We start from the raw sequence: 27,470 nt of genomic DNA, 5'->3' as shown, positions 1-27,470 counted from the left end.
GGCGCCGAGCCCGGCGGCTGCCGCTGCAGGCACAGCCCGGGGCCACCGCGCCGAGCCCGGGCGGGAGTGGCCCCGCGCAGGCAGGGAGCGGCGCCGCGCACTCCAGCCCGGCGGGCACCTCGGGGGCGGGCGCGGGGCGCAACCTTCTTGTCCCGGCCGCTCTGACAAGCGCCCAGGGGCCGGGCTGCCTGGCGCGGGGTGGGCGCGGACGCGGGCGCTGGGTTCGCGCGAGGCCCCGGGCGCCGCGATGAACATCGTGGTGGAGTTCTTCGTGGTCACTTTCAAAGTGCTCTGGGCGTTCGTGCTGGCTGCGGCGCGCTGGCTGGTGCGGCCCAAGGAGAAGAGCGTGGCGGGCCAGGTGTGCCTCATCACGGGCGCCGGCAGCGGCCTGGGCCGCCTCTTCGCGCTCGAGTTCGCCCGGCGCCGGGCGCTGCTCGTGCTCTGGGACATCAACACGCAGAGCAACGAGGAGACGGCGGGCATGGTGCGCCACATCTACCGCGACCTGGAGGCGGCCGACGCCGCCGCCCTGCAAGGTAACTCGGATCCGCGCCCGAGCATTGTTGGGTCAAGCCTGTCCCCACCCCGCGCGCTACCCTGGAAGGCCCCCAAACCCCACTGCCATGGTCAGCCCCGCTCTCGAGGAAAAGAACACCCCACTAGTCTTCTGGAAGGCGAGTGGAATTTGCTCTGTGATAAAGGAGCATGATCACCTCTCTGATTTAGAAGGGGAAAGTGTGCCAAACCCAGTCCTAACGGAGTCTCTTAGGACGACTGTGGGGGTTCCTAAGCCCTCCGAGAGTAAGGAAGACAGAGGACTTGTTACCACAGGTTTGGATCCCAAATAAATGTCTCACTCCCGACTTGCAAGCGGCGCGATGGGAAACTAAAGTGTCTTTGGGAAGTTGTTCTCAGACTCGACTGAAGCATGTATCTGTGCTACCGTGGTCTGAACCGCTTAGACTAGGGCAGTATTGATGATTTCACGATAACTTAAGCCAGGGTAAATAATTACATTGTTTCACCAGCTTTAGTTACATTCTCTGAGCTTGATTGAGACATGTCCTGACTCTTAAGAGAAAGCGCTTGAAGGATTTAAGCTTTATTGGAAATTTTTTCCATGTTTTTGGTCAGCCCAGGAAATCTGCATTTCTGTATACTTATTAATTAACCCGAATCTGAGGCCAAAAAAAAAAAATAAAACCCAAAGCAGAATCCATAACCAATAATAAATATTGGCCCAGGAAATTTGATAATGGCTCTTGCTTTTTGACAAATTTTTCATTTCCAGTGAAAACACTGAACTATAGAGAATATTGACTTGGGCACCATTTCTCCCCTACATTGATATTTGTCACCAAACTTACTGGCACCTGCCTTTTTCATTTAAGGTTGAAAATGTTCAATTTTCAGTGGTAGTATGGAGGGGTAGCAAATAACAGATTTTTGTGCTCTCTGCCCAAACCTAAAAGATAAGGGTATTCATTTTCCAGGGAAGAGATTTTGGTTTTTAAATCATTTGAGTTCATATGTGGTAAGATTGCATATTTACCTGTAAACTTGATTTGTGAGGGTACTTCTTAGGGAATCAGCCACCCCTGTTAGAACAAGTGACCTTGTTCATGAGGAACTTTAGATTCATTTCTTGGCTTTGAATGAATTCAGATTATTAATTATAGTTTTGATTTGTGAGCCTTGAAGTGAGTTTCTATTTTGAGGGCGCTCATACTAAAGATTAAGAGCTGTTTCTGGCCACTGTTTCTCAAAAAAAAGAGGACTGTGTAGTGTGTGTGTTATTCTCTGGGCTGAAATCAGTTCTTTGCAGGTGTCTAGCTCCAGCAAGCTGATCCCATGTGGTCTACTTGCGTTGGACTTGTCACAATTACATGACTTTCCCCTAAGCAAAGTTATGCAGTAAATTGCTGTAATTCCCAAAGACTTTTAGGGGAGGAAGGCAGCTGTAAGTTCAGTCATTGGCAAGCCTTACAGTGTTAGAAATTTGAAGCTCACTGTAGTATTTTTGTTTTGTGTGATCTTTGTCCTATTGATTGCCATGTGACTCACTTTCTGCACTGCCTTCTCTGTTCCATTTTTCTCCTCATCTGGACTTCTGAGGACAGCTGGAAATGGTGAGGAAGAAATTCTGCCCCACTGTAACTTGCAGGTTTTTACCTACACCTGTGATGTGGGGAAGAGGGAGAATGTCTACCTGACGGCTGAAAGAGTCCGAAAGGAGGTTGGCGAGGTCTCAGTCCTGGTCAATAATGCTGGCGTGGTCTCTGGGCATCACCTTCTGGAATGTCCTGATGAGCTCATTGAGAGAACCATGATGGTCAATTGCCATGCACACTTCTGGGTAAATATAAACATCCTTGTTTTGATTGCTGGGCCCTCCTCAGTGAGAAGGTTGGGAAGGAGAGAGATTTCAGTGCCAGCCTGAAAGCCACCTGCACTCTTTCACCACAAAGTCTCCTAATTAGCTATTCCCCCATGGTGAATTACAGTGTATGCTGGTTACTATTAAATAGTTGTTTTCTTTTGTACTCCCCCGCCCCCAATTCAGTATTTCTTGAGGGGGTAGAGGATTGAACATTTTGAACTAGTTTGAAAGATTGCCATAAAAATAACAAGAGGGAGCATAAAACCCTGGGTTTGTTTATTTTACTTTCTGTTGAGTTTATAAAACATTGGTTGTTCTTATGAATTCCTAAAGTCAGGGTTTAGGCTTCCAAATTACTGCTCAGCCACATTTTGGAAAGTGCCAAAGATTCTGAGATCAGCATTTGTGGTCCATTGGGAGTGGTCAGGCCACCCTAGCAGTCACTTAACATCCTCTGACCATCCCCAGGGTCCATGGCATTGTCCAGTTGAGGACATCTCAGGACTTTCTCAGGTTAGAATGTGCTTCTCAAATGAGAATGGAAGTCACCCTGATAGGACCACAGAGAGGGAAGGCAGTGTTGTGAGACCTGATGAGCTGGGGGTTTAAGAACGCCAGCTTCTGTCTATCAGCTTGACCGCCACATCTGGGGAGGTGGGGGAGCTTCTGCTGCTTTAGGGGCAAAGGAACCCTAGTTTTCCAGCTGAACTTATCTTCAATAAAGGTAGGTGTGAAGCTCTCCGCTATAACTCTGTACACTGTTGACACACTTTATGCTTTGCTTGCTCATAGTTTTTCCCCTTTACTTTTTGTAGACAGGTGGGATCCAAAAAGAAAGGGGAAGGAGATAGGATTTTACTTTTTTTCCATAGACAGATTAGCCTTCTAATAGAACACAACAAAGAACTGTTTCTCCTAAATAGGTCACATTAAACCTCATTGATTTTTTAGCAAATGCTTAAAAACTTAATCTGGCTTTAGAAGTACTTACTCAGATGTTGCTCCTTGAACATCAAACCTTTGATCTTGGAAGAAGCTAATTTTAATGTTTTATTTTAAACATGAGCTTTATTTCATTCATTTCCAAACCTCTAGAAATGAACATACAAATGACCTGACCCAATTCATATCTATGTTTTAAATGAGTGAGGAGATCACCAAATACAGTTCAGGGGAATTTAAGCATGCCTGTGTATGTGCGTGCACGTAGGTGTGTGTTGTATGCATTGGGGGTGGGGAATGGAATTAAAGTCCTTGCTGTTGCTGGGTCCACAAAAACAGGCAGCAAGTGTCAAAGAGGCAGGTCAAATGAGTAAAGGCCAGTCCAACTGAATAAAGTTGGCAGTGGAATTTATCAAAAATCTTGTGTGTTTGTAATTCTGAGTAAAACAAACAACCACCATTTGAAATAAAAGACATAGATAAATTGCAGGTGGAGTGTAGTTTTCATATTTAAAAAATAGTAAGGATGAAGCTGCCATAGAAACTCCAGTTTATTTTAGTTGACTTGTCAGCCTGAAACAGATACAGAGCTGTCGGGGTTAGTTATGAACCACAGACACTGGGATTGTCTTTTTCACCCAATAACCTTTGACTGAGTTAATGCAAGATTTTCTAACTGTAAACTTTTACCTACACCAAGTACTCTGAAGTTTAGCCGTCTTGCCTGCTTTCTCTGTGTGATTATTTTGCTGAATTGTAAAATTTCAAATGTAACCAGGTTCTTAAAGAAACGCTGTACAATCTGCAGTTAAATATTTATAACAGGAAAACAGCTCCAGAAAGACATCTGATAAAATGAGAGCTAGAATGTGTTAAGCACAGAAAATCCATAGCCTTAGCTTTGAAAAACACATAAATTGATATACTGTACTTCTAACATTAGGCTACTTTCTAACATAAGGAGAAAAATCTAATGAAATCCCTAAAAGAAAATTATTCTGCAACTGAATCTGTGTACCAAGGAGGAAAATACCACCTTCCTAGAGTCCTCACTGTGCTTTGAGATGTTGCTTAACCACACAATTTAAGGAGTTCTTGGAAGCCTTGACAGAATGACGTCACTTCATATTAAAATATGGGAGGCTCCTGAATTCTCCAGCTGTTTTTCCCTTAAGCATCTAAACTTAAGAATTTATTTTCAATATTGAGTCAGAAAATTCATTTTAGAGTTGGAATTTCTGACTTTTTGCTGAGATTTACAAACCTTTTGAGAAGTTCAGATTTAGCAACAAAAATTTAAAGGACAATTTACTATAATTTTTACAGTGATTTTTAAATTTTAAATTTTTATTTTTTTACAGGGGTTAAATAGTGTTGTAAGAGCCACCTGAATTCAGCTTCCCTTCCAGTAGTCCTCTTAGGTGAAAATGTTGGTGGTAACTTTTCAAAGATGTGTTGACATTGGCATGTGCTGTTTCCCTTCCAGAAAAAATAATGAGTATGTCTTTTTACTGTATTATGTGGGGAAAAGAAGTTGCCCCATATATTTTAAAAAGTAGATCAGCTGAGCAAAGACTTGTTCAGTCATTTGAACAGATCGTCTTGAGCCAGATGTCTGAGTAGCAGTTAATGTCTGTTTTCATAAAATAACAAATAGTATGTTGATCCTGACTCAGAGTTAAAGTCACATACAGTGAAATAGAAAACCATGTGGACTTCCAATGAAAAGCTGTGGGTACTCTCACTTCCAAACCATTCCTAATACTATTCCCCCTACCTGGAACACCCTCCTCCTCCATTCCATGTGCCTTTTAAAGCCTAGCTCCAGTTCTCAATATAACTTCCCTCCCACTCTTTCCCTCCCACTCCAGCCCTTCTGGCCTTTTTGGGTATTAGAGCTGCAAGGATCCACAGAGACATTCTTGTCCAACCATTTGTTTTCCAATGAACCTGTGGTTAAATGACTTGTCTAAGGTTTTTCTTTTCTTTCCATTAATTTCTCCAAGCCTTTGTTGTCATTCCCATCCTTTGGTGCATAGTATGTGCTCTGTGGTATAGCTTTTTTTTTTTTTTTTGAGACAGAGTCTCACTCTGTTCCCTGGGCTAGAGTGCCATGGTGTCAGCCTAATTCACAGCAACCTCAAACTCCTGGGCTCAAGCCATCCTATTGCCTCAGCCTCCCGAGTAGCTGGGACTACAGGCATGCACCACCATGCCCAGCTAATTTTATATATATATATTTTTAGATGTCCAGCTAATTTATTTCTACTTTTTTTTTAGTAGAGACGGGGTCTCGCTCTTGCTCAGGCTGGTCTGGAACTCCTGAGCTCAAACGATCCGCCCGCCTCGGCCTCCCAGAGTGCTAGGATTACAGGCGTGAGCCACCGCGCCCGGCCAGCTTTTTATGCGCCGTGCCTTGCATCCCAAAGTAGATGGCAAGCTGTCTGAAGGCAGTTTGTTATATACATCTGTTTGTTTTCCTGTGCCTGAAACAGAACTTTGTTCTTAAGTCACTCAATATTTGATAATGACAGACTTCTGCTTAAATATTTAGAAGATTATCTATTCAGAGAACAGTCACATGGGTCTGTGTTCTGAAGTGGTAAGCATTATGTTGGACTAACTCAAGCCATGTAAGATTGTTATCTCAAACTGGGGCTGGCTCACATTTGTTATTGTTTGTAACTTCTTCTGCTTTCCTATATAATTTTTCCATTCTTCCTGCCTCACCTGTGTTCTCATTTTTATTCTGCTCTTTGGTGGGAGGCTAGCAACGTTGAGAAGGCCGATATACCAATTTGAATCAAGCTCCAATTGAATGAGTAGCAACGATTCATACTTCCCAGTGACCAGTCCTCAAGGAGAGGACCCCTACAGCAATTCTTTCCTTCGTAGCCGGGTATAATTTTTATATACTTTGGAAGCCTTCACAATGCCTGGCATAATTCTGCACAGCCTTTGAGTCTGCTGTGACACTTCTTCCAGTGCCGTTTTATCACCAGCGGCTCTCCTAGAGACCTTCTCTTGGTCACCAGTCAAGAAGTGATAGATTTAGGGTAGGTTCTAGGCAGTATAGTCTGCTGTGAAGTACTCACAGTTAGGACAAGAGCATGTAGAATGAATGCAACATCATGCACTGCAGCTCTAGCATAGGAATCGTTCATGTAGGCTCTTTCTGTATCTTAGTGAGATGCAAAAACTTGAAAATACCTCTCTCTATTCTACTTTGAAATGTGGAAAGTTGGCCTTCATGTAAACCCATGTTTCCCCCAAAATATTCATATTGCTTCACATGTTTTTCTTTTTAAAGGAGGGAGTAGAATCTTGTCATTTCTAAAAACCAAAGTTTATCTATAGATTTTTTTTGACCAAAGAGCTGCATCTGGCTTTTTATATGTGAGCAGCAAATTGATCCCTGGTTAACCAAAAGGGGGATGCAAAAGCATTTAACTTCAGGCTTTTTATGTTCCAAAGAAATTTTGCATGGTAAAGGACTAAATCTGTCAAGTAGCTAGTCAGTAATTTACTTCTATTGATATGGTAGTCAGACAAGATAATTGGTAGTTAATTAATAGACCACTTAACTTAAAAGGTTTCACAGTTTTAAAATACTAATTACTGAATTAGGCATTTATCTATATCCAAATGTCTAAAGTCTATTTAGTTAAAATCCATCCAGGAAAAGTAAAAGCCCACCAGCTAGATCTGAGTAATGCAGCACTTAAAGACATTAGTGCTATGGTTGTACCTAATATCTCATGAATGGTCCCTAATCATTAATGTTTAAGTTCTTATGTGATTTACTGGTTTTTAATCTCACATACTCTATTCCTCTGTTCTCTGGTTACGGAAACCTAGTTTTGCTCAAGGTCTCTTAGATTTAGAATTTTTAAAAAATCACTTCTATAGTATTCATATAAAACCATTTGACCAATATTTCCTCCATACCATAATATTAAGAATTGTACAAGCAAGTATTTTATAAAGAATATTGCTTCCCTGCCTTGTGATAGCTACTAAAAACTTGCAATTCATGGCCTAAAAGTCTGCACTAGAACTGGTTTCTGTTGTTAGATGTCATATGTATAAAAACGTTTGAGCTTTAGAAATACATTTTGTATGTCGAGTGAGTTGCAAATTGACATGGGATAAGCATACTTTATCTTATTAATTCTTGTGGTCACAGTTGAAAATGGAGTAAAACATCTCTTTTGATAGCACCTACTTAGATACCTGGGACTGTATACATATATACACAAAATGGGATCACATGTTCTCCGAACTTTGGGTTTGTATATTTGATATATTACATGTTAGGCCCAGATCTATTAGAAAACAAAATCTATGACATTATAAAATGTCATTTTACATAACTAGTGTGAGGAGGGAACCAAATGCTACATAATATAAAAAGCTTCCCAGCATCTTTGATATATGTTCTATTCTGTGTCTGTCTCAGTTGTTTAGAAAATACTGCTACGTAACCAATGTCATAACTGCTAAGCTAAATGAAAAAGTAGCACCATGCAGCTTCATCTTTCTAAAAATGACACCATTTTGACCATCTCCTTGACACTCAAGTGCTTTGGTTTCCATGATAAGCCCATTTTCTCCTGCTTCTCTTTCTGCCTTCCCAATCTTCTTAACCCCTCCCTACCTGTGAATTGTAGTGACTCTTTAGTATTGTGTGAACTCTTTTTACTGTGCACTTTATCTAGCTGGATAATCTACTGCAGTAGCTTAACACATTCCCTAGAATCTGCATGTCTCAAAACCGAGCTAACTCCTTTTTGCCCCCTTTTGCAACCCCTGGTATGGCCAGTCACCAGGCTTGGAAACACCAGCATTATTTTCACCTCTCCATCTTGCACACATTCAGGGGTCACCAAATCCTGACTGTTCTCTTGCCACCGTGGGCTTTGACTAATGCCCTCCTTTCCATTCCCACTTCTTGTGTGTGCCTCCATCACCTCTTGCCTGCCCTCTTGAAAGAGCCTCTGAAATTCTTTGTTCCATTTCTTGCCCTCCAATTTAGGATTTTCTAAGCAGACTTGAATTTGTTATATGATGGCTTTTAAAACCCTTGCTTAACCGTATTGCTCACAGCGTGAAGTCCAGGCTCATTAGCATGGCATCCTGGGCCCTCCAAAGCTGATTTCCACCTGCCTTCCCGGCTCAGCACCTATTACATCCCGTGGTATACTCCACACTCCAGCCAGGCAGACTCCTCACTGTTCCCCCAGAGAGCCCTGCACACTCACACAAGAGCCTCTGTCTGACTGTCCTGCCATTTGAGTTCTGTTTTTCTGGGAGACAATAGAAGTTGAATGGTTTAGACAAAATGTATCACTACTCCTGACAAAGAAAAACACAAATTCAAAATATTATCATGTTGACTTAATAATATTATTATATATTAAGGTGGCAGTCCCTATAGAATAGTCATCAAATTCTTGGCTCAGGGAATGGCCTTATTTTGGTTTGAGTCACGGAGTGAGTTGTGTTATTTATCTTGATTCCTTGAACCAAAGTTGATGTTTGTTCTTTTTCTTCCTCGTTATTTCTACCTCCGGAGCTTTAGCCATTATCTGCCCAAATAGAAATTAATCTGTAGGACGTGTCAAAGTGGAAGCATTCTTTAGCTTGTGCTAATGCTAACACTGATTGAACAGCTTTCTCAAAGAGACTGGATGCAGAGTGCCGGCAGAGTCCTCAGCCATTCATGGCGGGACTGGGGCTCGGGGTCCTAGAGAGGAGCTACAAGCCCTGGTTAAATACTTAACTGCTCACATTCTGTCAATTTATTCTCTTCCCTTAAATTTGTTTTTACTCTGATCATTTTTCAGATTTTCAAGATCTTTGGCAAATTCCAGTGAATTGATTTTAGTATTAATAACTTGAATATCTAAGGCATGGCAATGTGAGAAAATTCCTTTCAAGCAATTTAATAACCTCACTTGAGAGTTAGAAGAATTTTAAGTAGGAAACCCCTTTATATTTAAGGTTTTTCTTGAGTTAAGGAATATTAATAGCAAATTCATCTAAAATTTCTGCTTTAGTTCTTTCAGAAACTAAAATTAAGCCTGTTTTAATTTTGGTAAATAGCCCATTTGCCTCAGTCTAATTCAGATATCTGTCTATATGGGTCAAAGTATAGATGACGCAGTTTATTTGCCTGCTCGATAGTAAGTAGAAAGGACATGACTATGGTGCAGTTATAGCCACCAGACCTGGAAAAGTCTCTTCCAGCCTATGTAAGTCCTAAATGCCCGATATGTTTTTGAACCCCAAACTGTACTATGCTGAAGTTCCACTAGGGGGCGTACTGGCAGGGTGGATTTGTATCTTATTTCCTACACACACAACCAGTATTTTCCTAAGAGAAAGGGCCTTTTGTAACTAATCTTTGGAGTATGACAAATCTAATAGTCCTTAAGAAACAGGGAACTATTCCCTGCCTCAGCTGAATGGGTTAAGTCCAATGTTTTGAGCCTGTAATTCCAGGGATCAGATTAAAATGTGTTAATCTTTCTTATCTCCGAAGTTAGTATAGCAGTTAACTATTCAAAGAACTAACTCCTTCTAGATTATATGAACTGACCTAGAAGCCCCTTTCAGGCTGAGACCCCGTCTAAGCATAATTGGAAGATAACTCAGAAGACTTCTTTCTAGGTAGGTAAAGCATACTTTAATAGGGCAGCCTCAGAAACTTCCCTGTATTGTGACTTAACACTGTTAAGATACCATTATTCAGAATATAGGTTGGCAGAGCATGGTCTCAGGATTTGATCATGTTTACCTTGACATACCTGGCTGGCCAGTTTCTGTCACCTGTATCCCTGGGTTTATACAGGCTCGTGCCATCTCCATGCTGGAGGGATACAAGGGTCATCTTTTCATCAGAAGGAATGCTAACATGAGCTTTTCTAGCATGGCCTATTCTTGAATTTTTTCTTCTTCTTTACTTTATTTGTCAATTCTCTTACAACTCAAGTTCACACTTGTCAGGGACCATTTTCTTAAATGCTCTGAAATTAAAATTAAGTGAACCACAGGGGGAAAAAAATGAATATCCTCTCATAATGATCATAAAACTTTCAACACTGCAGCAAATGCTGCTAGAATATTTAACAAGTAAGGGTAATTACTGCTGCAACCTTGAGTGCTGTCAAATTAGCCCCTTACAATGACAAGCCACTTACAATGAATTCACATTTGGAAACAAAATATTACTTGGTCTGTGAAACTTTCAAAGATCACACAAAGATGTGTGAAAAGTAGCAATGGTGTTAACATTGTGTTTTTTGGTTTGGGGAAACCACAAGTGTTTCTTTCTTATTTGCTGCTTGCATAAAATGTGAATTTCTTGCCTTTCCTCCAAATAGTACTGGAATTTTTTGAATATTAACATGGTTCAGCTTCTTAGTGTTATTCTAAACAATGGGGCTCGAAATAACACTTCCCAAATCAGTGTAACTAGGAAAATATTTGTAGTGTAACTTATGTAAACACACATGGGTATTTTGAGGACAAGTGAGACTTAAAAATCAAAGCCCGGAATTTTCCCACCTGCATATTGTAATTAACATACTGCCCCCTACTGATTTCCTAAGGGTTTTTAAGCAGGGTAGTTCTGCAATCTCTTGGGAAAGAGAAATAATGTAAGGTGTAATTAATTTTAAATAATTCTGTACCAACTTGTAGTATTTTTATGTGTGCTGGACCCTTCAAACGTTGTAATTTTTCTATTTATAATAGTCATTTTCTGCTCTCAGTAAAACAGGTCTGAAGAAAGGATTAGGAAAGAGGTGTTATTGGAAAGTGTTTTGTTGTTGTTTTGCAGCATCAGCTAGAACTCTGGATGAAAGGGATGAGGCACCTGAAGCAACTGCTTCGCAATATGTTTTTGAGACTTCTTTTTGTGGCCAGATACTGAGTTTCACCCGGAAGTATGGTCTGGCACTGTGTAGAGGGCAGGGAGGACTGGGAGCCATACATAGTAAGAACCAGCAACTGCAGGAACTTGAGGCAACAACCTAACCAAAAATAGATAGCACTTATAACCAAAATAGCCTATAAATGTATGCTTAATGAGCCTTGTGTACATTTACTTAACTTTTATATAACACTTAAATTTATAAAGCCTTTTCATAAACACTGTGCTCTGATTTGAGCGTCATAGTGACTGTGAATTAAGTAGAGTCATTATCTCCATTTTTATGGATGAGGAAACAAACCAAGAGAGGTTGTGGGACTTCCCTAAGGTCACCACCAGGGAAGGAAGGAACTAGGATGGAGACCCTCAGTCTGGGACTCCAGGTTAGAGCCTGTACGAATACTTATCTGGGCTACATGTTCAAAGCTCCTGGTACAGTAGATTTTCCTGTGAGTCACTTGGGTTTTTGCCCTGTGGTATAATGTAAGAATGAATCTTCAAGTGTTGGGTTTTTTTTTATTAGCATAGTTAGTTTAGTAATAACTGATTAACCCTTGTTTAATATCCCCAGAAAGTTTGCTCTATAAATTAGACAATCGTGTAAAATTCTAGCCTGAAGAACCAATACTACACTAGAATTTTATTACCAAAGCCCAACTCATGTGTGTCTATACCTTTTCTGTAATTTTCCGTGGTCTATATTTGAGGTAGCTGTTTCCTTGGAAATAGTGTAGTACATCCTTGGTCACCAAGTCTTGTTCTTCTCTTCCTTCTCTTCCTTGTTGCATGTCAGCATTGAAAATCTAGACACAAAAAAGTAGTGAATGAAAAGGGCTCTTCTATAAGGACTGACCAAAGTTCTATAAATACTTAGTACCAAAATTTCAGTAACAGTATGGTTTTACTTTATTTTGTTTTACTAGTTTATCTCCTGGAAAATGTAAAACCTTTTTTCTGTTATATAATAATCTTATGGGATCAGAATTCCAGATAGCTCCACAAGCTTTGCCTTTGAAACGTTAATCATGGATTTTCAAAATAGTGCGGTTTTGGCTGGCTGATAACGTGTCCAAACTTAGGGCCCAAGCATCTGATTTCTAAAGGGGTAATTTTTTCCCAAGTGGAGTTTCCTCACAGGCTTACCAAAGCATAAAAGCCTCTATGGTTCACTAGTCCAAGGTAAAGTTGGAAAGTGAAAGAAGTAAATGCTGAGGGGCTAACAGGGTCTACATGCCTTGTCTTGAAAGCTAAGCCTTCAAAGCCTCTGTGGATGACAGGAAAGGATTTTGAAGTCTTTTAGGTCTCTTTTTGAGAGCTTGTTCTAATGGGGTTGGAGGGCTTGCTAGTGCTAAAAATGGATCGAAGGCAAATAGACATACAGTCAGTCCACGACTCGCATAGTCATCCATGCAAAGCACTGGGGGCTCCTGACGCCGATTGGAGCCAGTCTTTACCTGATCAATGTTGGAAGTTGGGGGGCACTGGGAACCAGGGGGAGAAATTGGTCTGCCTGTTTTACTGAATTGCTAGGAGAAATTGATCTGAAGCCACTTGAGGTTTGGAGTAGACAGATTCCCCTGGCTAGCTCTAGAACCACGTTCTTGGCCTTGGCCTGGAGCACCAGCATGAGCAGTGCCTGGGTGCGTGTTAGGCCCCTCCCAGGCTGCTTCCAGAACTACTGAGTCAGAGTGTGCATTCGATTCAGATCCCAGGCAATTCTTATGCACATGCAAGGTGGAGGAGGGACTGCTCTTCAATGCTTATTTTTCTTCCCACTTTCTCAATATTCCACCCTCCCCCACTCCTTTTTTTTCTCCTGAGCTAACCAGCTTTTTAGGAATCTCGTAGACTAGGGAAATGTCAGACCATGGACTCTGGGGCCCACCCTGGTCTGGGTTTTTTTGGTTTTTTCTTTTTGTTTTCATTTGGATTCAGGTCCAGTGTCTAAAAAGACGAATCCGGGTGCTCCTTACCTCACTCTTCCTCTTGGTTGCTGTGCCCAGGATGGAGTTTCCACAGCCATAAGCATCGTGACAGAAAATCGGGGCCAGGTGGTGAAGAACCGTGTTCTTCCTGCCCAGGATCAAAATGACTATCTGGAATTAATTTTCAGGAGGGCAGGGACCTTGCCTGTCTCGTGTGTCCCTCCTAGCTTCCAACCTGGTGCCTGGCACTGTGTCAGCGGTCGGTATCGTTAGATAACGGAAGGAATGGTGTCTCACATATGCTTGCTGTACTTAACGGGATGTTTTCTTTTTTTAGTTCTCACAATTTAGTAATAACATTTGGGGTGGTTTAGCCAGAGTTGTGATTGCTAAATGATTAGTGCTATCCTCTATTACACTTTAATATTGTTCTTCCATGAGGTAACTAGAATATACCACACTGGCTGTTGGATAAACTTTATTGTCCTCAGGAGTTTGACACTAGCCTGCAAAAAAATTTGAAATTTTTTCAAAATTCTGTAGACCCCATTTCTGCAAAAAATTTGAAAATTAGGCATGGTGGCATGCGCCTGTAGTCCTAGCTACTTGGGAGGCTAAGATGGAAGGATCACTTGAGCCCAGAAGCTCAAGGCTGCAGTGTGCTATGATCATGCCTGTGTACTCCAGCCTGGGTGACAAAATGAGACCCCATCTCTAATTTAAAAAAAAAATGATTGTCCTTCAAAGATATTTCTTAATTTAGTAGTGGAGTGGTGGTTTGAGGTGTAGAAACTAAAAATGACGAAGTTTTGAGCCCATATTTGTGATTTTTTTTCCATCCCCAAACAAATTTCAAACCTAGGAAAATATCATTACATTGTGAGAATTAGAGCTTAGGAGAAAATCATCACTAGAGTATATGGAACTTGCTTTGCTAATGTACATGTTCCTTCTAGACAGTGGTTCTCTTGAGGGCCCTTTTGCCCCAGGGGACATTGGCAACACCTGGACACATTTTGCTTGTGAGACTGGTGGAGCTGCCACTAGGATGTAGTGGAGAAAGGCCAGAGATGCTGCTTAAATATCCTGCATTGCATAGGTTAGTCCCCACAACATAAAATTACCCCCCAGACTGTAATGGTGCTGAGATTGAGAAACTGTTCTGGAACACTGAAGTTTCTCAAACTTGGCTATGATTGGAATCACCTGGGGAACATTGCCTGTTGTTGCCCTATTTGCTCCCTTGGAGATTCTGGTATAATTGGTCTGGGATGTGCCCTGGACAGCAGGAGGAAAAGCTCCCTGGGTAATTCTAACATGTAGCAAAGTTTGAGAATACTGATTTGTATAAAAGTTGGATTCTACAATCCTTACATTTCTTTAACAGGTTCCCCAAAATTTATTTTTGTTTTTTAACAATGTCTACCTCAATATAAATATCTCATCGACACTCATATATATTGAATGCATTCTAACTTGTTATACTGCATGCTTAAGAGTAAAGTTGTCAGATATGACCTCTTGATTATATTTGTCCTTCGTTTATGTAAAGATTTTAATATTTTTAAAGACTCAACAGTAAGCAAACTAGAAAGGAGGGAGGAATTTGAACTATTTACACTTATGAATTACAAGGGTGGATGATCCAGGGGACAGTGAGAGCTGTGCTGTTGAACAGGGCTTAGGGGTCCTGCCGCTTCAGACGGCCTGAGCAGTGGCTGCGCTCGCATGTATGTGTTTACGCCTCATGGAAGTGGTTACTGGTCACTAGAGCAGAACCAAAGCCTCTGCCCTTTGGAATATCTGTCTTTATTAGAATTTCTGAGATGCAATTTGAGTTTGGGGCAAAAGCAAAGGAATTAATGACAGGCTGTTGTTTGGCAGGCTATTTGGCTGCAATTTTGTGGGTTATTTTCATTATTCCATAAAGTTATTAAACAGAGCGAGGGGCATGAGCCTGAGGGAAGTCATCGGACAGTCCTTTGATCATTCAGGGCCCAGTCAGAAAGATCAGGGAAAACAGCACTTCAGAAACAGCATTCATCATTTAACACATTGAGTTTCCATGGACCCAAGTCAAACACAGAAAAACGATTACTGTTTCACACGGATAATTTGTAATTTTTTTTAATAGATAAGAGGCATGAATTCAAGTTATATTATGTTAAAAGGCACAGACATGACTACATATAAATATTTAATGAGTAGATATTTTTACTGATCACCAGATGCTGGCAACTGCACTAATGGAGTTGATACCTTATTGAGTCATTTACGAGAGTCTTAGGCAAGTGTTCCAACTTGTATTTTGAATGTTTGGTAGGAATGAAAGAAAGAATTACTGAATATAAATCATAACATATTTGAGCTAAAAAAAATCCTTGGCAATTTCCTCTTTTTGTCTCACAAATGAGTTCAATCAAGATTCAGAGAGGTCAAGTAACAAAAGGAAGGTTAAGTAATTGGCAGTCAGGACCACGTGGGTTTCTGAATTCCAAAGACCGGTATACTTTCCAGACAAATTGAGTTTTAAGTCACCTCATTTCTGGTGTTTCTACATAGCGAGCCCTAAAATGTAAGGGAATGTTGATATCTGAGTTGCTGCCTCGGGATAGATTAAGCCCATTCTTTAACAGTGGGAAGACAAGTTAATGAAGCATTTATTTTTGCTGAATAACTAATGGTGTCATCATCTAGGTGTTCGTTTGAAAAGCCTAGCTCTTTTATTAGCTTCTTGGTTGCAGGGCAACTGTAGGAGTATTCTTGTGCATGTGTGTTAAGTATTAACTGCTGATGCTGTTCAAATGTTAAACTAATCCCTGTAGCCTCACAATAATAAATGTTTTTAAAAGGATGGCAGATTTAACATTGGCACAAATTTGACTATTACATGTTCTTTAGTCTCTTGTCCATATCTAAGAGAGAATGTTTTGTCTCAATCTGATAGAAATTAAGATAAACATTGTGTTAAGTCTGCAAGAGTGGTTCCAGTTTAAGTATCTTGGGGCTCAGTTGCACAATTGGTCAGGAGACCTTTCTGTCTCTGCAAACATACCCAAATAGGAAAAGTAAAAAAAAAAAAAAAAAAAGGAAGGCTATTATGCAACTACACTAATGCCAAAATTTCTGCTGTCGACTGTAACTAGAATATTTCAAGTCAATATATTGATAACAAATATAGATTTAGACTTTACTTCCTAATTAAAAATAATTTTGTAAGAAAGATTGCTTTTTTAAATAACACTTTCTATGGTCAAAGTAAAATTTCTAAAGTTTGGTAAGTATATTCATTAAGCAGATACCTTTAAATCTGCAAAAATAAGGGTATTTATTTAGCCATATGTTCTTTACCTAGGTTAGCTAGTCACCATTTTAAATCTTTGAACACATTAATGATTTATCCTATTAACCTTTTTAACACAGTTCGCTTGCTATATTTCCAGCACCTTCAAAAGTTTGCACTGTCGAATCATAGTTTTCCGGGAGCAGTGACTGAGTTGTCAGAGAAGAGTGCCACCAGATGTCATTTCAGCCTTGTAAATAAGCAGGAAAATGTTCCTTTGTGATTCTGATAAAGATAAGTCGCTGGCAGCAGCACAGGCAGAACACTGGAGGAGAGCTGTTCGACCATGGGAAGCATTTCCAGTCATGTTCTTTGTTCAGTGGAGTCTTGACTGTATTCTTTTCATTTTTCAGATTGTACATAATGCTATTATTTGGAGATTCTGAAAACTCTTAAACATTAGAAAACTTTATAGATGCTGGTGGTGTCCATCTTTTCCCCAGCGTAATATAATTTATGGTCCTCTTTGAAAATGAATACCTACTCTGTTTCTTAGATGTTCAAATAAGAGATAAAGACTTCAAAACAATTCTTTTAAAAGATGACTTTTCTTGAATTGATCACAGGACAGCCGTGTAAATGCACAAAAATACAGTATGAGGCCTTCTCCTACTCTGAGAGATTAACTTTGCTTTTCCCTTAGCGTCCATGAAGCTAGAATTGCTAACAAATACGGAAAACACATTCTGAGTGTTTTACCTGCACCTTTAAAATGTCATCAAGCTAGAAATTTCAAAAGTCAGGCTTTGCCGGATACCACATTTCTTCACATTCTCTTTTGTTTAACTTTAGGCTAATTTGTCCTGACACTGCAGCTGCAGGCTCTGCACGGCACGGTCTGTCATTAAGAGCACCAAGGATGGTCTGGAGGATCGGAACTGTTGGAAGTTAATTTGGCGTAAACCTAACTTTCAAAGATCTCTTGAGCTATGACATTTCGTGTCTATGTGCAGTCACTTACACATCTGTTTTAAGAAGTTCTTGCTTATATTATAAATGTGACCTTTACAGTTATCTTTCAAAGTTCCCAGTGCTTTGAAGAAGAACCCCGAGGAGCTTTGGAGATATTAGACTTGTTAAGCATGTTTCGTAGGAATGTCAGTGTCCATTGAATGTCCATCCTTTTTTTTCTTTTTAATCACATAGCTATCTGCTGGTAGCACGTTATGGTTTGGAACCTTGTGATAAAATTAATCATGGTAATCAAAATTCTAGCTCCACACTTAACAGCCAGAGTCAGCTACTAAAAGTTTTCTCTTTTGCAGACAAGAAAATCCCAAGGCCCCTTCCAACTTTAAATTCTGTAAACCCTCCCGGTTCAAATATTGGTTACTGACTGTGAGGCCCTCTAGATCAAGGTCAACCATATTTTCCTGATGAAGAACTAGATATCTTCCTCTGTTTTTTAGACATTGGAATAAAAGGACCTAGCTGTAGAGTGCAATTCTCTGACTTGAGTTTAGCATCCAGAAAGCCTTGCCAACCACCATGGGCACCAGCTAACTCTGGAGACTGATCAAATGTACTGCTTTTGGAGACCCTTTTACTAGTTGGTAACTCCTAATCTAGAAAAATCCATCCTTTTAGCTGATCTAATACAGGAGTCCTGTTGATCAGTGAATTATCTGTCCCTTTCAGATCCAGCCGTGGCAGCACACGCGTGAATTTATACCTAAGCCGTTTTGGGTGTGCATTTCAGATTTGCCCTTTATATTCTCCTAATGACTCTTTGAGACAAAGTTAAAGATTATGAACCTTAGCTTGAACTGACTGGTGTCATGGCAACTAGCACTTCACCTTTTGCTGGTCCCCACCTCATACATGCTACAATATTTGTGCACATTAATAATTCATTGCAAAGTGCCAGATCTCTTTGTGCTGTCAGGCTGTGTCAAGGACGGAATATGCTGTGCTATCTCAGATGTCATCTAGCAGACTGTTGAGGGCAAGAGTAATTAGAAAGGAAAACTAGTCAGGTTACTTGGGAAAATTCCTGAAAATGCAATGCTTTCTAGTCACCCATCTATAGCATTTTTCTTGCAAAGTAAGGAATGGAATTAGTGTTGATCAAAGTTTATTTAATAATTCGCTCCCGACAAAAGGCAGGAGTTGAGTTGTGGAAATAACACTCAAGCAGTAATTGCTCGCCTCTGTTCAGGCAGCAAAGGAAATGATTAACAGCTTTGGTGCTCAGTCGCATGCACTGTGCTCCAGCAGGAACCTGAGCACAGGCTTAAAAGAAACCTGAGCGGTCCTGATGTGGGTGCTCTCATCCCGGGCTTGCCTCTGCCCGGCACAGGGTAGGAGCTGAGTACGTGTGTGAGCAAGCTTTGAAAAACAGTGGTCTGAGTTCCGAGGCTGACTCTGTAGCCTTGGATAGCTTACTTACTTCACCTGCAGTCTCCTCAATAGCTTGTGTGTTGTGATGTTGTTAGTAGTTGTTGTAATTGTAGTACTACCTACAATTGGTGAGCCTTTTTAAATAAAGAATGTAGGTCTTTGCCTTGAGATGTAGAAAATTCAAAGATATATTGGACTTCATTTATACAGAAGGCCAAATTTGTCCCTGATTAGGCAAAGAAATCACAGCTTTTAAGTTTTAAACTGAACATTGACCCACCATGCTTTAAAAAAAGAAAAGCAAGCTTCATATTTAAACCAACAAGTATCACACTTTACCAGCTAATTAAAGTTGAAACATATTTTTCTGAAAAATATGTTTATAGCCCACAATTGGAAAAGACTTTAGCCACATAGCCATATTTGGATTCTTTGGTTTCTCTTTTTCTTTTTTTCATTTTCTTTCCTTTAAATACAAAACCAGTAGCTTAACCTCCCTCCAAACAACTTTGGAGTTATGAGGAGGTCCCACCTGGGAGAAACAGGCCCAAATTACATTTTTTAAGAATATACAGCCATAGTACGCTGCATATATGAAGAACAAACTACAACTATTGTGCATTTAATGCACTGATTTAACCCAATTAAATTCTGGTGAGTATAAATTCTGCTTAGAGACAGGAATGAGACTAGCTCTTCATTGCATGGCCGTAACACAGTACCTGCATGTAAGAGATGTTCAAGAATTACTTGTTGAATTGATAAGTTAATACCAAGACTGGTTTCAGGGGAGGGAGAGGGGACATCAATCAGTTTCAGAACTCACAACAAATTAAACTTAAAAAACATTTAGGGACTTGTTAATCTTCTATCGCCTACCTTTATGTGGTGCTAGGGATCTGGATTAGTCATTTAGCACCTGCAGGCAAGACCGTAGCGCATGAATCCGGGGAAGTCATTAGAGCCAGCCCTCTCTGGTGTCTGAGTTTCTAGTCAGAGCCAGCCACCAGCTAGAGTTAGGGTGGACACTGGCCACATGAGCAGACATGGTTGTGGGGCCCAGTCTGTCAGGCAACCAAGTAGCAGATTCTTACTCGAATTTTATACTGCATGTAACTTCTTAGGATTTAATATTACTAAGTCCTTATATTTAGCTGTATTAAGCAATTTTAAAACAGATAAAAAGGATTCTTCATACTAAACTTATCCCTGTCTTCCAAGAGTAGACTTTTAATACCTAGACATCTCTGGTTAATATATAAGCTTCTTTGTGATGTTGCTTTATTTCAGTTCTGTAATATAATGGCCATAAAGAAATTACAGAGCCTAAAGTTGAACCCATAATGACCTGAAGTACCAGTTCTTGACTTTTTTGGGTATTGGACAGACCAACATAATAATTACTGTCATAATTACCCTAATGATTCCTGTTTACTACTACAAAGAAATACAATCAAGCTGAAACGTGTGTCTCTTACCTCGGCAATGCACTCATGAGAAGTGTGTTCACTTGCTCACTTCTGCAATGCCTGTCACCGTGTAGAAATTCTCCCTTGATATTTGGAAGACTGATCTGGGTCTTCCAGCTTAGTCTGGGACAGCCACACAAATAGGTATGAGACAATCAAAACCAAAACACCATCATATGTTAAGGTGAATGGTACCAACTGTATGTCTTAGAGACATATAGACAAAGTCGGCTGGCCTAGAATAATATTAGATAAAGGCCTGACACCTTAAGTACGTTCAATAAAGAATTAATGTGAGACTACAGTGGCAAATTAATATGAAGCACTTTGAAAAGCATAAAAGGCTATATAAATACGTGGTTAATCTTGCAGTTTGTTTTATATAGGAAGGGCTTGGGGGCAGTTGTTAGGGAAGCGTTTATGGCTAAAAACACATGGGTGAGAATACGCATGACACCAAGTACTAGTGAGGAGACTCAGACACATGGGATGTGAGTTGGGGGTCAGAGATACAGCATGATGACCCAGGAGACAGACTGGGGAAGATCTTGGGATATTTCACAAAGATTCATCTGACCAGTGTATGCATCGTGGATTGGAGCAGGGAAGAACTTCAGAATTAGTGGAATCGCTGTTTTTGACCTTGTACATGTAAACGTTATCATAACAACTTAGATATTTATGCAAAAACTCAGTAATACCTTAGCCAGGAAATCCTGTGAGAAGGGAATGTACCTCTTCCTTAAGTCTGCTGTGTAGTGTGTAGTGTTGCTTTTTTTTTTTTTTTCTTCATAAATCACGGGAAACTGCTGGCAGTAGGATGTAACTCAACAGTAGACAGATTGCTCTTTGCTGCTTTCTTTTAAGAAGCAGGTTATAAAACTGTTGGGAGCCTGGAAGAGTAGTTAATAGATCATCTTAAGCAATTTGAAGTAATTTTTTTTTATACAGGCTTGCATTTGGGAGGCAAGAGAACTAGAAGGGAAAGAGTTTAGGGAGTAAGAAATCAGTACTGCCCTGAAACATGTGCAACACACACTGCTGCCCTGAGCGGCCATCACCTGTGTCCGTGGGAGAGCAACTGCAGTGAACCCCACAGTGGACAGAGTTAGCATTATGACGCAGTCTTCATTAAAACGGTTCTGTACTTTTACCTTGTTTTTTACCTCCTAAAATACTTTGCCTCTTGCTAGTACACTTTGTTAATAAACCTTTGAATGCTGGAGCATGCTGCTGGAATATTCTTTCATGGGTCTATTACTATGTAGACATAGATATAAGGTAAACATCAATATTAATCCAAGGCACCTTTTCATAGGTAGGCTGGAGGCCTCTCACAGACCATGAGATAGCCGTGCTGAAGTGTCATGAGCATTAAAAGACTCTGGCTTAGGACTAGTTTAGATTAGCAGATAACTGTCACTTGAAAGGTGATTAAGAGGCTTCTCCTAATGGCTTTCTTTTCATCTCTGGACATTGTCCCCAAAAGCTCTTGTGTTACAGTCTTTTTGGTTATGGCTGTTATAATAGGCCTGCATGCCGATGATACAGTGCTAAGTTAACCAGACACTTAAAGGATCTTCTCTTTTTGATAAGTGTAAAATGTTTGTATATGCATTGGGAAATGTAATAACATTATGTGGGCAAAAATTTGTGTTGTGATCTTGGGTTCGGTTTTAGATGAAACTCATGATGTCGATTCTAAAGCTTGAATCTTACTTTTCTTTCAGACCACTAAGGCTTTTCTTCCTACGATGCTGGAGATTAATCATGGTCATATTGTGACAGTTGCAAGTTCCTTGGGATTGTTCAGTACTGCTGGAGTTGAGGTTTGTCAGATATAAAACATTTCCTAGATTCAATCCGGTTATCTAGTGTTGAGTACACCTGAATCCTAAGGAGAGTACCTGCTGAGCGTATATTTGTGAAAGTGCTCTACCTGTACGCTGCGTGTAGGACGTTCCATAGTAGCCCAGGGCCAGCTGTTGAGATGGAAATCTCCCTCTCCTGCTATAAAATCACTTAGACTAGTTCGACAAAGCTGCAGCAGCAAGAGAAGTAGATGGGCCAGTCCTCTCAGTATGACATATTCATTAGCAGCTTTGCTTGATGGTGATGGGAGGCACAGGGTAAACAACAGAACATGGAGGGCCGTGGTCTCGCTGTAGGGGACAGATAAATGAAACCAAAGGTTCCCTTTCTGTTTTGGTCAACTTGCCAAAACTGAGCTATCTCGGATGAGCTCACGATATGTAGTGGTTATGGCCGATGTCAGGTGTTCTGCGTTGTAAGTTTGCAGAACTGGCTTTCATCAAACCCTGCTTTTCACCATATGCAAATTAGAAACCATGTGTATGCATATCATTCTGTGCTGTTTGTCCTATGGGTGTGTATAAAATTGAAAACATCACTCCATGGAAATATGCAAAAGGACACAGACTAGGTAGCTTCTATTATACATTCAAAGGATTTATATTTCCCTTCCTAAATTTAAAGTTGGGTTGTGGACAAGAACTTTCTCTCTATATTGTGTACCCTTAGGTTAAGTTCTAGTTTAAGTTTACAAGGTATAGTTATCATTTTCATTTTACCTTCGCCCTAAAAAGAAAGTCAGATCATAACAATTTACCACCTAAGCTAGACTTGCCTTTGTTCTTCATGCATTAATTTAAACAAACTGGTTTTTCAGTCTCCTCTACTGAACAAGAGACCATTTGTAAATTTTCCAGACACTTCAAAGTGAACCTCTCTCCATTTTTAACTTCATCTTGTTAGCTTTCATAGAATCCTTTGTGGTAACTTCCCCAAAGTAATATGATATTTAGTTGATGTGGCAAAAAGTGTTCATCTGTTTCTGCTGTTGCTTTGAAAATATTATTTCTGCACTGAACCACATCAGATACCTCTCTTTTAAAATGGTTTCCTTTTCTTTGCTTAGTCACCTGTAACCTTTTGTATCGAACATCTAACCAAAGTAATAGGACCAGGGGAGCTTCAATTTGGTCAGGGATTTGGGCATATACTTAGTATTTCTGTTCTCTCCCCCACCTCCTACCTTAGGATTACTGTGCCAGTAAATTTGGAGTTGTGGGTTTTCATGAATCCCTGAGCCATGAGCTAAAGGCTGCTGAAAAGGATGGAATTAAAACAACCTTGGTTTGCCCTTACCTTGTAGACACTGGCATGTTCAGAGGCTGCCGAATAAGGTCAGTGAGAACCTATCTTATTACCGATAAAAAGAATGATATTGGGAGAACGTGTGGAATTGGATCCTCAAACACAGTCGGCCTTGCATTTTAACTGCCATTTGACAATTAATCTGTGGTTTTCATTGGTCAAGGTTTGTAAAATTGGTATACAAGATTGGCAAGCGAGGGACTGGTGCCACACTAATATTAATTTGCGGAAATCAATCCAGAAACATCAGATAGGAAATGGCTTCTCTACAAGGAGAATTCGTAAATGCCCATTATTTTCTTAGAAGCTACATCTTTAAGGGATATTTCATTTCGTTAGTATTAGTGTTGGTAAATAAAGGCTCCGGAAGAAAATTCCTTCATGCGACTTCGGTTGAATGTGATGCAATGTCACTGCAGCAGAAGAGTTACATTCCCCTCTTCTAAAAAGACTGTTGACTATTGCACTCCAGATTATGAAACCTCCTTTTTGCAGCAGCTGTATATAGCTAGATTCACTCTGACAGAATGAGAAGAACCATTTAGATTTACTAAAAAATAAAATACCCACACGTGTAGAAAGGAGGCACATGGTATGAATGTCAAGTTCTATCTGACTTGAGCTTAGCAGAATAAACAAAGCCATGAATCATTAAGAGGATACTTGTGAAGACATGCTTGCTTTGAGATGTTTGCTTGGGTGAATTTGAAAGGCAAAGGAAGATAACCAAACCAGTTCCCTGTTAGTTGGGGGCCATTCTTCACACATACTGAACTGAACAAGCAGCAGTGAGTAGGTGGAAAGCGATTTGAGTCATTTCAATCTCCGGCTGACTCCAAGTCTGAACTGGGAAGTAGACTCTAACTCTGCCTCTTATCCTGCCCGTGTGCATGCATGCATGCGTGCGTGTGCGTGCGTGTGTGTGTGTGTGTGTGTGTGTGTGTGTGTGTTGGTTTGTTTTGGTTTTTTCCCTCTTACGTACTTAGGAACCAGTTGCTAAGGAGCTGTTTCCTATGTAGCATAGCAGCAGGTACAGGTGTCCAAAGCTGTGGTGGGACAGTGCAGATTATATTATTATGTTATTTCAACATGTAACTTAGTGAAGTAAACTGAAAATGGGATGTCTATGAAGGGCCCTTCATTTCAGAGCCCCCTTGAGAATATACCTTGGGTTTTCCTATTCAGGCATCCTGGAAAGTGTATAGCTGACTTTCATTTCACTCAGTAAGGTTATGCCAGTGTTTACACACCCTCATTTTAACTATAACTAATACTAAAAGCTTGGCATCTTATTAGGTTTAATGTTTGCTATGCCAACCAACCTCTCCTTTTTCTGTTGAGAGCAAAAATTAGAAAAATCATTTGAAATACATTTTAAGGCATCTTAAAAACATGACTTTCTCACTTTACAGAAAAGCAGACCGATTTTGCTTTTTGTTTTTCCTAACTTGTCTTCCACACTATGCCAATAAGATGTGTTCATAGTAGGAAAATTTGGGAAATACAGAAAAGCACCATGAAGAAAACAGAATGTACCCAAAATCCCATCACACAGATAACGTCACCATTGATGTTTTGATATGTATTTCCAATCTTCCCTATTGTGTAAATTCTTAATTTCATTTTTGAATATATAACTTTAAGGAAAGAAATTGAGCCTTTTCTGCCACCCCTGAAGCCCGATTACTGTGTGAAGCAGGCCATGAAGGCCATCCTCACTGACCAGCCCATGATCTGCACCCCCCGCCTCATGTACATCGTGACCTTCATGAAAAGGTAACTTGGAGGGGTTCCCTTGTTGCTTGAGTCTTTCTGTGCCCACTTGATGTCTAAATGAACAGCAGTCTCTGAGTTTGCTAACAGCTCTGACTCTCTTTTTCCAGCATCCTCCCTTTCGAAGCAGTTGTGTGCATGTATCGATTCCTAGGAGCGGACAAGTGTATGTATCCCTTTATTGCTCAAAGAAAACAAGCCACAAACAATAATGAAGCAAAAAATGGAATCTAAGAATCTTTTTGTATGGAATATCCTTTCTACCAGAAGACGATCAAGATGTTTCAGTCCAATTCACATCAGCATTACTGACATTCTATGGATTCTAACCCTTGTTGATTTTTTTTTTTAATCAACTTTTTAAAAAAAAATAAAGTGTAAATTAACTGACTACTTGGAAAATGTGATCAGTAAAAATGAGCTTAGGTTGTTGCCAACAGGGTCCTTTTAGATAGAACCCTAAAAACAGTCAAATCTGTAGATAAGCACTGTGTGACATCTTCAGGCTACCATTATTTTTTTAATGAGCAGAAAGTCTAGAAATAATAACGACAATGTGTTTCATGTATGTGATTTTTTTCAGAATTCCCATAGAGTTTATTCATTCTTGTCATTAAATTAGCCAGTTGACATCCTTGCATCTTCAAGGACTGATAGTGCTATATTTTCTAATGTTTTCTAAGTTTTAGTTTTGCAAAGCCTATGTGGTTTTTTCATGGTGTTGTATGTTCAGCTCTTTTAAAAAGGAATTTTGAAATCTCCATCAATTTGAAGCAAATGATGTCTGAGTGTTACAGTAAAGATGATCAGGTCTCTTTCTTAAAGTCATAATGACGAAAGTATTAGCTGAATTTTTGAATTTATCTCTGAAATACTTCATGAAGTGTCTGGAGACCTACTTATCCAAAAAGATACCATACATTTTCTACCTATGAATTTTGCTGCATACAGAAAGTGCCCTTTCCTCAGGAAGTTGCTATGTTTCATTTCCTTGGATGGACTTTTATCTAGAATGCATAGCAGCTCTGCAAAGAAGCAGTTTCTAAAAATGGGAACTTCTACATTAAAAAGTCCCCATTTTTGTGCCAACTATGATTAGTGAGGGGGAAAAATCTTATTCTATGGAGTATGTATGGAAGGGTGTAAAGATTCTTTTGAAAGGTTTATTCACATTGTAGAACAGCAAATGACATTTTTACAGTATTTTTTTGTAAAGCAAACTATTTTGTGCCTTGAATTTGGTATATGTGTATTAGTGAAACATTGTAAAAGTGAACTTCTACCTCTGTATCTAATGTATACCATCCACTTGTAAATTCCTATAAACTATTATGTGATTGCTTTTTTTTAGACTGTCTTGTTTAAATAGTGACCAATGTTTAAGGCTATTAAAATAAGCCAACTTTTACTAATTGGGAAGTTTTATAAAGGACTGATTAAATTTTAAAAATTAACTTACATGCAGCTTGTGTGATTATTAGTTATCAGCAATGTTGTAAGGGAAATCATTGTGTTCTTTTTTTGTCATACCCCACCTGAAAGAAAATTGAATGGGATTGTGTTGGGGAACAGATATTAACAACCCAGGGTGCCATTCAGTCAAATAGCCAGTGTTACCATCTACCCAGGTTAGATACTTTATTAAGGACTTGTTTACACTAAAAGTGGGAAAACAGCATCCCATTATGTGTGTGTTTATTTGACTGCACTGCAGATGAAATCTGCACTGTATCCACGTACGGGAAAGGTTCTGGCTGGTTGCTGGTGTCTCCAACACAGCACAAGTCTAATTAAGGAAGAGCTTCATTGTATGTTTGAATTTCTCTTTACGAAAGATAATCAAACCTCAAGGCCATTATAACAATGGAGGCACTGGCTGCCTCTTAATTTTCAATTATGGACCTAAATAAGTACTTTGAAGTGATCTCATAACACTGGGTTGGGAACAGATATTTTCAGAGGTTAGCCTGGTCTGCTTCCCAGCTAACCTGGAGCACACTCAAACAATCCTAGATAAATCTGTTCTATTTTAACGACCCATTCATCAACCTTAAACCTAAGAAAAATCTTCTTTACATTTAATTTTATTCTTGTATGTTGTAACTTAAACCTATTTCTGTTTTGTTTGTTATTGCCCTTATAAGAATGTCCATCTCTCCAAGTTCAATAAATCTAATTCATTTAA

At 39.8% G+C, this 27,470-nt stretch overlaps 1 protein-coding gene across 1 annotated transcript; it reads left to right on the top strand.

Moving 5' to 3' along the window:
- On the top strand, window positions 1-27,470 carry RDH10 (retinol dehydrogenase 10 (all-trans)). Its single transcript, XM_012663171.1, has 6 exons — window positions 1-536; window positions 2,121-2,356; window positions 22,066-22,164; window positions 23,396-23,541; window positions 25,157-25,288; window positions 25,396-27,470. The coding sequence occupies exons 1-6, from the start codon at window positions 248-250 to the stop codon at window positions 25,517-25,519; spliced, it is 1,026 nt and encodes a 341-aa protein (XP_012518625.1). The 5' UTR covers window positions 1-247; the 3' UTR covers window positions 25,520-27,470.

This window comes from Propithecus coquereli, unplaced genomic scaffold (genome assembly GCF_000956105.1).
Source record: "Propithecus coquereli isolate 6110/MARCELLA unplaced genomic scaffold, Pcoq_1.0 Scaffold8, whole genome shotgun sequence".
Classification (NCBI taxonomy): Eukaryota; Metazoa; Chordata; class Mammalia; order Primates; family Indriidae; genus Propithecus; species Propithecus coquereli.
The sequence above is the reverse complement of the archived record's forward strand: the minus strand, read 5'-3'. Positions and strand labels throughout refer to the sequence as shown.